The sequence below is a fragment of the Ursus americanus genome, chromosome 1 (assembly GCF_024610735.1).
Source record: "Ursus americanus isolate L20-20 chromosome 1, mUrsAme1.1.p, whole genome shotgun sequence".
Taxonomy (NCBI): domain Eukaryota; kingdom Metazoa; phylum Chordata; class Mammalia; order Carnivora; family Ursidae; genus Ursus; species Ursus americanus.
This window is the reverse complement of record NC_142127.1, coordinates 59,100,170-59,117,046: the sequence shown is the minus strand read 5'-3', so window position 1 is coordinate 59,117,046 and position 16,877 is coordinate 59,100,170. Positions and strand designations below refer to the sequence as shown.

The following is a 16,877-nucleotide window of genomic DNA, read 5'->3' as shown; positions in this document are numbered from 1 at the left end:
TTATAAATGATGGACCCACCAGCATCACATTATTCAGAATCTAAGTATATATTTACTTTGGCCAGTGAGATTGATTATATATATAAATTTTTTAGATTTTATTTATCAGAGAGGGAGAGAGCACAGAGGGAACTTTCATTTCAGCTTGAAGAAGTCCCTTCAACATTCCTTGTAAGGCTTGTCTAGTTGATGAATTTCTTCATCTTTTGCTTATCTGGAAGACTCTCACTTTTAATTCTGAAGGACATTTTGCTGCGTATTCTTGGTTGGCAGTCATGAGTTCCCTCTTTGTTGTGGCACTGCAGTGGGGATGGGGCTTATGAGGATATTGTGTCACAGCTTCTTCTGCCCACTCCAATGTGGGTTTTTCTCTCATTAACCTGATGGATAGGAGTCACTTGGCTAGTGTCTGGATTTCCTTTAGAGGGACTTATTCTGTTCACAGCTGTAGACTCAGTGTGTCCACAGGAGGAGCTGAGTTCAGGAGCCTCCTATCTCACCATCTCCTATTGGAACCAATTCTTTTTTTTTTTTTTAATTTGAGGATGTAAAATATTAAAATGTTTAGAATAGCAGTTATCTAATAAAGAGTTCTCAATTAATATGGAACAATTTTTTGTGGACATTAGTACAGATTTTTTTGAATAGGTTTTTGAGCTGTATCTTAGGACAACAGGTACTAAGGAATGCACTCAAGTGACCAGTGTAACCAAGTGATCAAGATATCATAGTCTGGCATCAGCGTGCAGCCATAATTCGGGTTAATCAACTCTCACAAAATAGATCCAACTGCTAACAAGGGGATTGGGTGACAGTAATCTAAGTGCAAATTTAATGTTAAATATGAAAAAGACTCAAGTTCTGAATCACTAACACTTTGGTGTATGATCACTAATACATTTCTACTTAGCCCAGTGGCTAACCTAAATTGTCATTACTCTTAGAAAATAAGCTATTCACCAAAGGAATTTAGGTGTATTTAAAAGTTTCAGTTTATGTGTAAAGTAGCATACTACTAGAAAAATTATTTTCTTCTCATCCTCAGATCAATTATGAAAATTTAAATCATTACAGAAAATTTAAAACACATTTTGTTAACTTTGTACTATTTAATAGGATGGACTGAGTATGTCTAATTTAAGATATTTGTCTGATAGGGAGACCTATGGCCTAATTATACAAAAAAATCTGTTTTAAAAGGGCTGAAAAATATTACCTCATTAAAGGCTTTCATATTCTAAGTATCTTTGTAAATGTGTCCCATAGGAAACAACATAGCAATTCTGAGAACTGTATTAAGAAAATTCCTGCTTTGAATACTGTTAGAAAACAAAGCACAAACTTAAAGAAAACTTTTACAATATAAAAATAATTTCATTTTCCATTATCTTAATCATATACCTTAAGTAAAAAAGATATAAAAGATCTTAAATAAAATTTGGGAAATTTGAATAGGTAAGCATCATTAATATCAAAAACACAAAACTTCAAACTGTTTTATATAGCCACATATTTAAATGTATCTAATTTTCATATACAGCTGCCTGATAGAATACTCTCTGGTCTTGTAGAAATGGTGCTGTTACCCAAGGCCAGCTGCACACAACAATAGTGTTGCTGAGGGAAATGGCATGTTTTAGCTGGCACTCTTCAGAGGTGCTCTCCTGCACTTACACAGTTGTTAAACCGTTAATTCTGCCAGCTGTTCTTGAGATACTCAATGACACTGTTATGATTACAGGAAATAGCCTCCTCATGGATATTGTAGGATATGTATTATTTAATACAACTCCCAGTAGCCCTGGCTTTAGAGCCAATTCCACAGGCACATACTTAGACCACGTTACAGGATATATAATGTTTACTATTTTTTTTTACTGCCTAAAATGTTTCTCAGTAAGTTTGGAATTGTATTTATAGGTAGTAGTACAGGTACCTATAAACCTATTTATGGGTTCAGCATCAGAACTGTGAATTAGAGACACTTGGGAGACAGGAACCATCCCTTGGATTCCTTCTACATATGCTTCAGTGTCCAGCACAGTGGTATTTGCATAATTAGTACATCAATTCAATAAACATTTACCAAGACTTCTTTTGGTCTTCCATTTTGGGATTGTTGAGAGCCAATTTTGAGATTTTTAGGCTGTGAAAATTTAACACATGAAAGGCACTTGCCATTACTGATTGTATTTCAAAAAGGTGGTATTAAATTAAAGTTAGAAGTGGCAATTGTTCTGTAAATGCCCAAATATGTGAAGTGAAATCTAAGGGTAGTAGCACTTAAAGGATTCAACTGAAGCAAAATGGGAGAATATTAGACTTGAAAATAAAATTTGTTTTTGTAGATATTAGTGATAAAATAATTATCTTTATGAGGAAATATTGGGAAGGAGATAAAGTGACATTAAAAAAATAAAACTCTTCTAATATTATAAAGCAGAATCCTAGTAAGTTTTTGGGAAAACCTTTTTTTTTTTTTTTAATTTGCTGACCTCTTGATCAACTGGAATTTTTACCATTCCATACACTCTGAATTATAACTGAACAACTGCACATTATTGACATGTTAAGATGCAAGGAAAATTTGATTCTTTTAGTCTGAACTGAGAAATGAAAAGGTCCCATCCTTAGATTTTATATACTTTTCTTACAAAAATAAGTTCAGTTATGCCAGTATTTATCTGAAAACAGCAGCATCCAACAGCAAACTAATAAATGGAATAACCACAGTGTCATTATGAGCTATAGTGAAACAAAACTGCAAAATTACTTTTCCTATTCGAATAATGAAAAAAATCAGACTAGTGAAAAACCACAACTATTGGCTGGGGGGAAGGCAAATGTAAATAAAGGATCTGTATCAAAACAAAGTCCAGAAGGCAAAACCATAAATATTAAAACAATACTTCAAAAGTCAATTACTATCACAGGGTAAAACTTCTAAGAAAGCAATTCAGAAAATAACACGTTTAAAATGGAGAACTATAAAGACTTGATATATTTGGGATACTCTACAGTGCCAGTTAATAGCTACAAATACGGTTTTCCTCAGGTATTTCTAGATGCTGTAGAAATCTATTGGGTTTATTCATTGTTACAAAAATTTTTCTCAATTGTGAAAAATTTAAATCAGTTCTTCAACCTTTAGAAAAGAAAATGAAGAATTGCTTCAGTATAATACAGCATGAAAATAGGGTATGTTTGCCACAACGTGTGTTTTTTAAATGAAACAGAATCCATTTCATCCAATTTTTAGAACAGGTGACTAAAACCAAGTTATTTCTTTTCAGGCCAGCCACAAAACTTTAAGATACAATACAGTTGTGTACAACTTAGACATGTATGTACATACTAGAGCAGGCTCATGTTGAACCAGCCAGCCTTAACATCATTTCCAAGGGTCCATAATCTATGGCCCAGGAACTGAATGTGGCTTGTGGCCTGTTTGTGTATGGCCCTGAGCTAAGAATGGTTTTTGCATTTTTTAAAGGGTTGTAAACAAAAACAGGTATATGACAACTGTATATGGTCTACAAAGCCTAAAATCTTTACAATCTGGCCTTTTACAGAAAAAGCTTGCAGACCCTTCATTTATACCAGTGTTGTATAGAATTCAGACAGTGCAATTACAAGTCCAAGATAATGTTCATTTATTCCCACCAAGAATGTAGTAACATCCTAAAAAGACGCCTTCTGATGTCATTGGTTAGAATTCCTTTTCTCTTTTCTTCATCTTCAACATCATTAAAGTTCATCCTACAATAATGTAAAAGTGATTGAAAGAAAAAGTATGAATCTATATTAAAATGTTGATTATAGTATTTTACCTTTCAAATATAATTAATGGATCACTGTATGAAATATACCTTGCCTAACTGTAACAATGGAAAAGGGTATCTCTTAGTTCTTACCTGTCCATGCAGATACTACTAATTTTACTTAAATAGTCATATTGGTATGTTTTTTACCTTAATTTCAATTATGATATTCTGGTTTATGACTAATAACATTTTCTACTTCAAACCTTTAACTTGAGATCAAGAGTCACACTTTAAAACCTCTCGAGGAAGCTAACATAGTAAAATATCGGAAAAATATTTTTGTAAACCCAAGAAACTAAAGATTTATAACTCTCAAAACAGGATGTAAGGCTTCTATGCTGGAGTCTGCAGTTCTAATATGGTTCTATAAAGCCAGACATCTCTAGCCCTCTCCAGAATCTGTGTTCTTTTTTGTCCTTCTTTCACCTTACAGGGAAAGAATCCAAAAAAACCCTCATACGTGATTTTATTAAATTCCACTCAGCAGTCCAGCATTCATGGACTCTTTGGTCTGTTTTTAAGTATGTCCTAGAATGACAATGATTTAAAAAAGGGAAAAAAGAACAGTTCTTTCACAGAATAGCAAAGGGGTTGCACTGCCTCTTGATAGATAAAAATTCAAGGAGGGGCCAAGATGAATATGGTTCCAATACATCCTGACTCTACCAGAAGAAAATTTGCTACTATACAAAAAGTTTTATGAGGCTCCAGTATATTTATTCCCAAGTCAATGCTTTATTTATATTTGAACATAATTTAAATAATTTATGGCCATAGTTCACTATTTTAAATGGTTTTACTTGTCCAAATTTCTAAGCTTATCAGTGTATACAGACTGATTCTCATATTTTTCCAAATTAAGAAACTTCAACTTTACTATTTTTTGAAGTTTTCATTATACCTGTTTATTGATAGATATGTACAGTAAGAATAGATAATGTTTGCCAAAGTCAGCTCTAGATTTAGTCCTTACCTTCTCTCTCTTTCCATGATTTTGGAGATTTTCCAATTTTTCATATATTAAGGTAGCAATCTCTTTTGCATCTCTGGCATCTATTTGCTCTCCCCAAATATTTCTCTAAAATTAAAAACACTGCTCTTATAATCTTTTAGGTATCTAATTTAAAAATGCCATTTCCACTTAAGAAATTTGATGACATATTCCTTAAAAGTTCTAAATGTTTGAAACTCAAATTCCTTCAAGGAAATAATGCTGCAAAAGCAGTTAACTCATAATTTAAATACACTATTGTTATGGGAACATGTAAAATAATTCCTTGGAAAAACGTATTGCTAACTCCAATTGCCTTAAAACAACTCAGTTGTAAAGAAAAGACATCCCCCATTGGACTCAAATCATTTTAATCTAATACAAATCACAGACACAGTTAAAACCTTGACCAACAACAACACTGGAAAGTAATGTATGTTTCCTGGTTCTCATCTGCTCACAGCAGGAAGGTGGCTGAAAAGCAGGGAAGGGGGTAGGTCAATAGATCAGGCTTGCTTATCTTGGATCTGGAGTCATTTATTTCCTTCTTCCTGGAAGGAACTCCACATTATGTTAGGATCTTGCTTTTGTGTGTTACTGCCCACCTGAGTTGTACTGCTGTTTACCACAATCATTATTCTGCTTTGGTTTTCAAATCTGGCCTGGTCTTCTGGGCTTCTCTAGACACATGGTAACATCATCTTTTCAAACAGCTCCTTCTATGGCCAGATTAATTCTGTGACTGCTCATTATATTGATACTTCCCTAACATCATTCTACGTCAGTGAAGACCCCTATCCACGTCACCCATTTCTCAGCTGTTCTGAGAATCGAAGTTGAGTCAGTGATTCTAAAGGAATGAAAATTCAGGTACTGGTATAAGCTCCTTTACTCTCATTTAGTTCTGCTTACTCCAGGCTGTTCTTAAGACAGACTTAACCTCTTTGACAAATCAACACCCTTCACTGAAAAATCTAGATGACAATACTAGACTTCTAAATTCATCTTCCAATTTCATTATTTAATTCCAAAATATAATTTCTAATAAGAGATCTTAAGCTGATGTTCTTTCTCAAAAAGTATAAAAATATTTGAAATTACTTATTTCAAATGTTTTACCAGGCAACATGAATATATGGCAAATCCTTATTTAATTACAGTTCTATTGTCAAAAATGTCATGCTTTTTACTCAGGATAGCAAAAGTCATGAGTACTTTCAGTTAGCAATTATATTAGTTGAAAGATATATGCATTTATATAAATGACCATAGGGGTTATCACCTGAATTTTAAGACCCATCAGATGTCTAGTTTTCTTTTTGGGGAAAACAAACAAACATAGTGGCCCAGAGAAGGGAGTAATAACCAAACCAAGGAACCCTAACTTTTATTTTATAGTCTAAATCACTAATAAATACTTCTCAAGATAAATGTTCTGGTACTAGTCTATTTCAAAAATATTATAATAGTATTTTAATTTTTTTCCTTTCCTGGAAAAATAATTGTAATGGTAATATAAGTTATTTTTCTAAAAGTAGGAAATATAGAACTTCACAGAAAATAATTACCTTAAATTCTCTACTCACAGAAAACTACTAAAAATTTTAGGGCAGTGAATCATATCAACTTTGAGACAGAAAATCCTTTTAAAATCACTTGATGCATATTACTGAAGCTTCTTTTTACATATACAAATAAAATAAAAAATGAAAAAGGAAGAAAAAGCTAATAAAAAAAATTCAGACTAATAACAAATCTTTTCCACCTGGTCTGCTAAAGGAAAGGCACATATAGGAAGGCCTTGTACATACCTTTGCTCTTTCGTAGGGAAAAAATTTAACAGTTGGATAGGCTCTGATACCAGCTTTCTGGCAGGTTTGCGCATAAGCCTGACAGTCTACTTTTCCAGCTTTCACTTTTCCTTTAATCATCTGAAAAGAGAGAAATATGGTTTGCTATTCTCTGTGGCATAAATTATTTGGCAAGGATACTAAAATTTTCAACTCTATAATTTTTAAGACTTGTTTTAAAAACTTAAGCTTTCCTCCTTTCCATCCTAATAAGATTGCTTCCAACTTTTTACTGGCTCTTTAAATGCCATTTACCCAGAACCACCTCTCCAAGAGCAAATACACGCTTCATCTTATCAAGAAAAGCTCCTTCCTGGTACCCACACCTTGTCAGTCACACCACAAACACCTCAGATTCTGCCCTCACCTGCCTTCTTCCTTTCTCTGGTCTCTCATGCTAAGGTAGCACTCTGCATTTTGTGGAAGGCTGACAACTACACTGCAGCCTCCAGTTCCTCTGACTTGCTCTTCAGGGTATAATCTTTCTCACACTGAATAACTTTCTGCTATATTCAAGATATGGTTGTGTTACAAAATATGCTAAGTTTTCAGTATACAAAGGGAGTAAAAACATTTTCTTAGAATTACTACAGAAAAGGAAGAAAGCATAAGAGAAGAGGATATAGTAAGTGGAAAATGAATAACCTCTTATTTGAAGGAAATGCAATAACTAAAATAATGTTATGACTCCTGGGAGCTCTGAAATCCCTTTGCTAGAGAAATCTCCATGGCTTGGGATTGAAGATTGTTTTAGGCTGGTGAAACTGGAGCTTTCTCATTCTAGTGAGTGTTTTATAGCCCCTGGCAAAGGTCCTTGAAGCAAGGAAGCTAACAATCTGGATTAGCTAATAAGCAGGATGATCGTGACAGAAACAAAAAAAAACTCAGATTGTATTCAGTTTATGCATTCAGTTAAGTTTTACAAGCATTTACTGAGTTAGACAAGACCTGTAAAACTTGCCCTCAAGAAGCTCAGTCTTATGGAGAAGACAGTCAACTAAATATTTAACATCCACTGTGTAAATTCACCAATGGAGTACAAGGTACCAAAGTGAACTGACTGAGGACAGAGGACAGTAAACACAGAAGTACCAACTGAAGCTGGGTTTGTAGGACAAGGAGAAAAAGATTCAGATGACCAAGGTAAGGAAAAGGTATTTTATTTTATTTTTTAAAGATTTTTATTTATTTGAGAGCGAGAGAGAGCAAGAGAGCACAAGCAGTGTGAAGGGCAGAGGAAGAAGCAGACTTCTCACTGAGCAGGGTGCCCAACGTGGGACTTGATCCTGGGACTCTGGGATCACTACCTGAGCCGAAGGCAGATGCTTAACTGACTGAGCCACCCAGGCGCCAGGGAAAGGCATCTTACAGAGATGGAACAGCATGTGCTTGTTCAACAAACCTCGTTCACAAAACTTTGTTGTGCCTGAACCGTAAAGTGTGGGGTAGGGACAGAGATAAAGCTAAAGAGGTAGGAAGGGTCCCATCAGAGACCCGCAATCAAGGATGCAAGTCCAGAAACTTGTTCACAGGAAGCCTGAGAAGGGAGTATTGCAGAAAGATGATCAGGGCAGAACTGAAGGCGGCCGACTGGAAACATGAAAGTAGCTCAAAGGCACACATGAGATGGTGAGGGCTTGAACGGAGAGGCTAGCAGAGGAGATGGAGATGACAGATTTGAAAGCATTTAAGAGACAGAACTGACAGGATCTATGATGGCCTGGCAAGCAGCAGAGTAATGGTGGAAAGGAAAGAACTAGGGAACAAGCAAAAGAGGTGAGGTGTCTGGCTGTTATGGTTAGGTAGATGTCATCAAGCAAGACAGAGATGTTAGCTAAAAGCATTAAAGAAGGAAGAAATCTGCAAAGATTATAGTCCGAGAAATGAAATGGAGTTCTAAAAAATTCACAGGAAACTTCTAAGAGAATTATATTTAAAATATAATTATAGCTGATCATCTTATCTAATTTTTAAATAACTGTTATTTTATCTAATTATTAAAACATGCATGTGACTACAACTTATTTAAGTAGACAAGACTTACCCTAGCCAAGAGCTCAAACTCTGGAGCAAAATTTTGGCAAGGTCCACACCAAGGAGCATAGAAATCAACCACCCAATGATTTTTCCCTTGTATAACTTTTTCATTGAAGGTCTGAGGTGTTAGATCTATGGATGCTTGAGGTAAAAATCTGTGGCAAGGGATCAAAATTGTTTTAAATTATATGAAACCAAAGCAAGCATCTAAAATATAATATTGCAAAAGTTTCTAAGTTAAAAATGACTTCAAAGTTATCTTGGTAAATTGTAATTCTTTATTAAGTAATTTAAAGTGCTACAGCCTTAACTCACAATAAATATAACTACAGACATAAGAGGAAGGTAAATAGCACTGAATGTATTTTATACAATGATGCATATTTTGATTACTCACCCTAGGCCCCAAATTCTCAGGGAATAAGCATCTCTATTCCAACCATTGTAACTACTGAAAGAAGAAAAAATATGTAAGTTGTAAATACTATTTGGATATGTTCAGAAAACCATCTCTCTGCAGCAATTTAAAAGTTTAACTTATTGACTACATACCATTTCCCTTCTCAGATACACCTAGCTATAAATGCTACTTACAGGGCTTCCCAAATACATGTTTCTCTAGTCTCGATGTTTTTTTTTTTTTGTGCTCCGGACAGCCCTGAATGTCTAGCTGCCCGCTGGACATCTCCTATAGACACATGGGAATGGTAATAATACTCCGAATGTCCAAGACTTCAGTTTCAGAACCTTTACTCTGGTCATTATGTCTGTCAAATTCCTATGTACTTTTTAAGACCCATGTCAAAAGCCACCTCATAAACACAGCCTTTCATGATTTCCTCTCACAGCTGTGATCCTTTCCTCCTTTGCAATCCATGGATATCTCTTATATTCTGCCTTGCACTTGAGTTTTCTACCTCAAATGCCGTGTGGTGTTACAGAAACAGGATGGGCACTGACACAGATGGGGCTGAATCCTCAATCACAAACCTTTAGCAGCTGTGTAACTTGACAAAGTTATTTAAGGTCTATTAATCAGTTTTCTTACTTGTAATAGGACAAAGGGCAATAATTCTTATTTCTCAGGGTATATGTGAGGACTAATGGGAATAATGTGAGCAAAGGATCTAGTATAGTACGTGAAACCAAATACTGACTTACTAAATGTTAGTACTGCCTCTGTTTATCTTCTTCTCTACTAGTGTGCCAGCTTCATGAACATTGGGATCATTCAATTCTTTTTTCATCTTCAGAGGTTCTCATTAGCACACGATCTTAAAACATGGTGGGCTCCCCAAAAATATTTGTTGGGCTTTTATTCAGTTAACTTTTTTTTTTTAAAAGAAGCTTATTTATTTAAGTAATCTCTACACCCAACGTGGGGCTCAAACTCATGACCCTAAGATCAAGAGTCACATGGTCTTCTGACTGACCCAGCCAAGCACCCCTAAGATAAGTTTTAAATTTTAACTGTTTAAATAAATGGTTATAACAAAAGTCTTTAAATTTTAGGCAACACTTACTGATACTGATAAGCGTTATTTGATTTTGGAGGGAAAAATCTTATCTCAGGGTATCTCCGAACATTTTCTTGGGCACAAAACGAATGATACTGTTGGCAGTCTACACTGCCCACATTGATCAGTCCAGTTAATGTCTATAAAAGAGAAAAAGGAGATAAACAGATCAAAATGATTAGAATAAAGTTACCTCCATTAACTATTTATGTTTACAATAGAAAAATTACCACTGTGACATGGTTATTATATTATTTATCAGTGATTTTCACCAAATAAAAAAATGGGTAAGGGTTTAAAACATAGTAGAACACTTACAGTAATGAACTGAAAATGTAATGTTGTAGTTAAGACCTTAAGACAATTATTGCAGATTAAACAACAGATTTCATTCATGTTCTATGTGGGGGGAAAACTAGGTATTTCTAAAATTTAGTGTTAGAAACAAGGAACTAATGAAGGTCTCTGCAATGGTATTTCAAAGTTATTCTTCAAATAGAGATCTGCATTGCAGCACACTGACTCATGCCCAAATTTTAAAATTTTACTGAAAAGGACACAAAATTGCATTATCTTACATGTTACGATACTAGAAATCACTTTTAATTCTTTGTTCACTTTTTCTTAGAAATATAAAATAGTGATTTCATTTTCCATCATTCTCATATTTAAGTAACTTTTCCAATCTTTCATGATTTATAACACTATGTCTATTTGTACAGAAAATAAAGGAATTTTTGGGTTGACTACGGCAGAAATTTGGTCAGATATGTAACAAGCAAGTGACATAGCAAAAAAAAAAAAAAAAAGGGTAGATTATTCTATACCATTCACCCAATTAGAAAGAAATAGGGTTGAAATCTAACTGGTATAATTTGAACTGTTATAAGCGATAACCTAGAGGTGGGTTCATCTCAGTTTCAAAATAGTTCTGTTAAATACACATTGATGCTGCATGTTAAGATTTAAAATAAACTATACCCGGGCCATTCTTTTCCATTCTGGCATGAGGACTTGACATGGATGACACCACGGAGAATAGAAATCAACCATCCACACTTCGTCATGTTTTCTCTGTTTAACTAGTTCATTAAAAGTTGTGGGTGTCAGGGAGATCACTGAAGGATTCATAAGATCCTAAAGAGAATATAACTTTCATTATAACAGATATACAAAGGTGTTCATACATTCTTGGCAAATTGTTGTCACTTAGAGAAGTTTCTGTTTCCGAATAATCAAAAGATACTTATGGATATTTAAAAGACAATCTATAGTGAATTATTTTAAAAAGGAAGAAATTATTCCTAGTTAAGTTTGGACTTTGCCCATCAACTTTCTCAAATCAAGGTATATTTTTTTCTTATTTCTATGTATCATTAAAATCATCTTAGGTAGGGAATAGAAGCAACTTTATTTAAGGTGACAGCAGATGGGGCAAAAAGTTCTAAGAGGTGCCCAGATGTCTACACAGGCCATATAGTTCTGTTCCAGAACCAATGATTGGGTTGGAAATGATCCTTTAATTATTAATGGAAAGTCTATTATCCTATTTTCCTGACAGTCTGACTGGAGATACTGCTCAACCTCCCTATCAGCTCACTTGCTCCAAATGCTGTTTTAATAAAGCTTCAGTCTACCATGATGCGGTAATACTAACAAAGATGTTAGCTTCACTGGGGAAAAAAAGAAAAAAAAACAAACCCAAAACTATTTAAAAATAATTTACCTCTGTAATTTACAATACTATAAATTAAATACCTCTATGAATTCCAAGATCTGTTCAGCTGAGTGATGTCCTTCATATTCATGAACATTGGACTGGTTGAAAACCACTGTTGTTGGATAAGCCTGAATGTTATACTGTTAGGAATGAGAATACAAATGAAAGATTTTATGCATGTTATCTATTGGTTTCAAATTTATAACCAGCTTGCTTTTAAGTAACAATAATAACATTTAAAAAAACCATCGCTAAACTGCTGGTAACTGAAAAATTTTAGCCTGGCCAAATTTGGCAAAGAAAATGGATTCACAGTTGCATTGATAAATGACCCTTTTTTATAGCTAGTCCATTAGCCATAAAATCCATGGGCAATGAAACACTGAAGTGCGCATAGCCGTAATATGGCTAATTATGAGCATGGGCCCTTTTGACTCTCCTGAACCAAAATGGATAAGGCTGTAAAGAGCAGGCTAATCTCTGGCTTGAGTCTTTCTGAAACCACAGTAATGCTCCAATTTGTCTAGCAGAAGAAAATAAAGGAAACAAAGCAAGGATAAAGAAATTAATAATGCGTACATAACCATATTTTAACTTAAGGAATTATGACTCATGTCAAGAATATGGTCACCTTTTATTCTTCATTCAAGATAGCTTTTATGGTACAAATACTGTAATTTCCTCCTCAGAATTAACATAAACCTTGGCCCAGGAAGCACTTCTTTGAAGTTTTAATTTTTATTTTTCTAAAAGTTATAAGGATATCTATGTGAATTTACTGTAGCTGATCTTTGCAACCATAAAGTTAACAAGCACTCTGCAGCAAACTGGAATCTTTGACTAGGATTCAAAAATAATTTTAGCAAAAATGCTGGAAATATTTATCAAACTTCTGTAAAATGAGGGTAAATGCAAATAACTCATTAGGTATGACTGTTTTGTTAACCTACTTAGTGTTTAGCATGTGTTGGGCACCTTTTTAGCACTTAAACATGTAGTTTCTTTTCTTAAAAGATTTTATTTATTTGAGAGACAGAGAGAGACTCTGAAGCAGATTCCATGCCCAGCGCAGAACCTGACACAGGGCTCAATCCCATGACCGAAAGATCACCACCTGTGCCGAAACCAAGAATCTGACGCTTAATCGACTGAGCTACCCAGGCGCCCCTTAAACATATAGTTTCTAATCTATTCTGCACAACTCTATTCAGAAGCTAAAATTATCACATCAACTTTATAGATGAGAAAATGGAGGTATTGACAGGCTATGTGACTTGGTCAAGGTCCACCAATTAGTAATGACTCCTGGCCTCTATTTCAGGTGACACCACAGTTTTAAATCCTTAATTTTACTCAATTATCTAAAGGATAGTTAATAGTTTACATAAAAAGTAGAAAAACTAAAAATTCAAATTAAGATAATTACTATTTGTAACATTGTTTGTATCTTGCTTAGCATCTTTTCAATGTCACATACAAGACATTCAAAACCAAAGATCTTATTTTAGTTTTTAAACACAGTTAAATGAAATTTCAAACAGAATGAAGAGAGAAACCATCTAACAAATACCCACATATCCCTTCTCAATATTTAAGGAAGTTTAACTTCTTTGCCACACTGGCAGATTGCTTAAGTTCTTTTTCTTGATCCCATTTCCTTTCCTCCCTGAAGGTAGGAGCCATCGGTAGCCTTAAATAAGTATATATCCAATCCACTAACGTTTTTATACTTTTGTGACATGCATATGTATCCCTGGCCAGTACAGTGAAATGTTGGAGCATTAGAAAATTTCTTGTAATTCTATCATACTCTGTAAGCTATTCTGCAACTTGCTTTTGTCATCTTATAATGTATTTTTGAGACTTACCCCTGCTGGTAAAGATAGATCTAGTTTTAAATGCTCTATGGTATTCCACTATGTGACTGCATAATTTATCCATATACTTGCTATTGTCAGATTTATAAATTTTTGTTAGTTTGATGGGTTAATTTAATGGACTGTTGTAATTTGTACTTTTTTGATGGCTAGTGAAGTGTAAGATTTTTTATGTTTGCTGGATTTCTTTTTCTAAAAAAAAAAAGTCTCAAATTTTTCATTTTATCTATTTAAAAAAACTGACTTGTAGTCAAATATTCTGGCAGTAAGGTTTTCTGTCAGTTACATACGCTGTAAATATTTAGTCTGTTGTCTTAACTTCATAGCGTCTTTTTCTTCAGCAATAGTTTTAACATTTAATGTAGTCAAAATCATTCACATTAATTTTTACCTTGTGTATGTGGGCTGAGAAAGTCTTCCTCATACAGATGCCATAAGGATTTCACTCTACATTAACTTGTTTTTAAAACCTATCATTGTCTTTTCCTTCCTTCTCCCCCATTTTTCTTTTTCTTTTTAAAAAAGTTTGCCTTCATAAAATACTTAAAATATAAACAAAAGCAGGCAGCAACAAACTTGCATGTACTCTTGTAGCTACAATAATCATCCACTCATGGGCACACTTATACTCCCTCCCAACTCTACTCCTATAACAAGATTATTTTAAAGCAAATTCCAGATGATTTTATCATTTCATCCATATTTCTGTATACTTAAAATATAAGGACTTTCCCCCAAGTGTAACTACACTGTCCTTTTTAATACCTAAAAATGAACAATTCCTGATAATTATCGGATACCCTGTCAGTGATCCAATTTCCCCAATTAGCGCTTGCTCATTCTTTTGGAGTTGGTTTGGCATCCAAATGAGACTTAAACATTGCATTGATTGATATGTCTCTTGAGTCTCTTTCATCTCTTTTCCCACCTTTCAGTGTATCTGACCAATAAATTAGGTGTTTTTCTTATAAGATCGATCCTCTACATGCTGGGACTTGCAGATTTCATGTCCATGGTGTCACTTAATATGTTCCTCTATACTGATTCCCTACACACGGACAGATCTCAAGGTGTGATTTGATTTAGGTTTTAGAGACTTGTTCCCAGAATATCTTTTAAGTGGCATTACATACTTTCATGACAAGACATACAATTTCTAGTTATTCCTGGAATTGAAGAATGAATATTAATTAACCTAAGAAAATATTTTTATGTAAACAAAGGTTCAAAAAGCTTGTTCATTTAAAAAATTTCCATCTACTAACTATACTTAGAAGACAATTATGAGGAAAACCTGAGAATCAAACTACATTCTGCCAAAAGGTAATATTGAGTCAAAAATTATAAAGATTTTAAATAATGGAAAAATCATGTATTTTATCAAGTAAACTAAATATTTTCCCAAGTTTGATAAATAAGACCATGTCTACATTCAACTATTTATGTTGTCTATTCATGTTCTAATCCAGTCATAATTTTATAACATTTTGTTGAAATTGATTAAATAATTACTACTCTAAATGTAGACATACATTTTGAAATAGAGACCTTTGTCAGTGTAACTTAAAAACTATTTTACAAAAGTGTTAATTAGAACAAGTTATTTTGTACATACCATGTTACAGAGTCCCTCGTGAACTGTACAATCCAGAGTACCAAACTTAAGCTGACCGTAAAGATACTTTGATGCTTTTCGTAACTCTGGCAATAAAGCTCGACATGGTGGACACCACTATGAAAGAAAAAATATTCATAAGCACTGAGCTAAATGAAACAAAAAACCACATTTCTACAACAAGCAATATATACTAAGTAACATAAACCATACTTAGTGGCAAATCTTATGTGTGTGCGTGTGTGTGTGTGTGTGTGTGTGTACTTAATCCTTGGAGGGGCAAGTATATCCCCGCTCTCTTAGAAGCAATACGTGATAGGGGCCAAAACTGAGTAACACAATTTTGGTACTCATGGTTCAAGACTATCTAGAAAATGTCTTTTTGCTATGATAAGAGAAAATCTGACAACACTGACAGATAAAAATAACTTACTGGGGCAAAAAAATCAACAAGCCACGGTTCCTTGTCATTGGCAGGAAAATTTTGAGGTCCAAGTGTGGTAACGTGAGAATTAACACTTTCTTTGGCAAAGGCAAGTATATCATATAGAATCTTCTTTCCTTTGAAATTGAATAAAAGAAAAGTTAAAATCCACATTCTGCCTTTCTATCCACAGAAACATTTCAAAGTTTTTATACTTAATAAAGAAATGAAGATAAACTTATTGAACACATTGGTTTTGGTGAGGGTCTAGTGTTCTGTATACTATATGTAAACAGGTTTGCTCTGCCAGGAGTACCTTTCTTATATGCTTCTGTTTCTTGGAAGACCTATCTTTGCAACGTTCCTTCATCCTCAGAGGCAGAGTAACCACTTCTTTTCAGTACTTGTGTTCTTTATGCTTACCTGAACTACTTCCGTGGCCCAACTATTAAATCTGTTTCTTCAAACTCGACCTTCCTTATGAATTCAAAACCTGTATTACCAACTGCCCAATGAAAATATTCACGTGGATGTCATACGAACATTTCAAATATATTAAAACTGAAGTTGAGGTATTTTCCCGTGACCTTGCTCCTTTTCTCACCTTCCCTATCTTGGCAATGGCATAATCATCTACTACGTGGATGAACACAGTGAGAACTTAGAGAATAAATAAAGAAAAAAATATCTAAAAAATGAGTCAGGGCCAAAGAATACAATAACTGACACTAAAAACACACTAGAGAGAATCAACAGCAGATTAGAAGCAGCATAATGGACCAGGGATCTGGAAGATAGAGTTGAGGAAATCCCCCAGGCTGAACAGCAAAAAGAAGAGAATAAAAAATGAGTATAGGTTAGGTTAAGGGACCTCTAGGACAGCATCAAGCATACTAATATTGACATTATAGAAGTTTCAGAAGGAGAAAAAAGAGAATAAAAGGCAGAAAACTTATTTGAGGAAATCAGAGCTGAAAAACTTCCCTAACCAGGGGAAGGAAGCAGATACACAGATTTAGGAA

The 16,877-nt window shown here is 34.2% G+C and overlaps 1 protein-coding gene across 4 annotated transcripts in view; it reads right to left on the bottom strand.

Annotated features, from left to right (window-relative positions):
* Positions 1–2,455: 2,455 nt before the first annotated feature.
* Positions 2,456–16,877, bottom strand: part of DNAJC10 (DnaJ heat shock protein family (Hsp40) member C10) — a 60,799-nt gene continuing 46,377 nt past the window's right edge. For 3 of the 4 annotated variants that reach the window (XM_087861899.1, XM_045806261.2, XM_045806262.2), the window contains 10 exons: positions 15,865–15,992; positions 15,432–15,548; positions 11,978–12,079; positions 11,201–11,356; positions 10,226–10,359; positions 9,100–9,153; positions 8,710–8,857; positions 6,627–6,746; positions 4,798–4,902; positions 2,456–3,759 (listed from right to left, as the gene is read on the bottom strand). In XM_087861899.1, coding sequence (XP_087718025.1) covers positions 3,748–3,759; positions 4,798–4,902; positions 6,627–6,746; positions 8,710–8,857; positions 9,100–9,153; positions 10,226–10,359; positions 11,201–11,356; positions 11,978–12,079; positions 15,432–15,548; positions 15,865–15,992 — 1,076 coding nt within the window. In that variant the 3' untranslated portion in view covers positions 2,456–3,747. The remainder of the gene's footprint in view (positions 3,760–4,797; positions 4,903–6,626; positions 6,747–8,709; positions 8,858–9,099; positions 9,154–10,225; positions 10,360–11,200; positions 11,357–11,977; positions 12,080–15,431; positions 15,549–15,864; positions 15,993–16,877) is intronic. The other variant, XM_045806263.2, reaches the window with a different exon arrangement.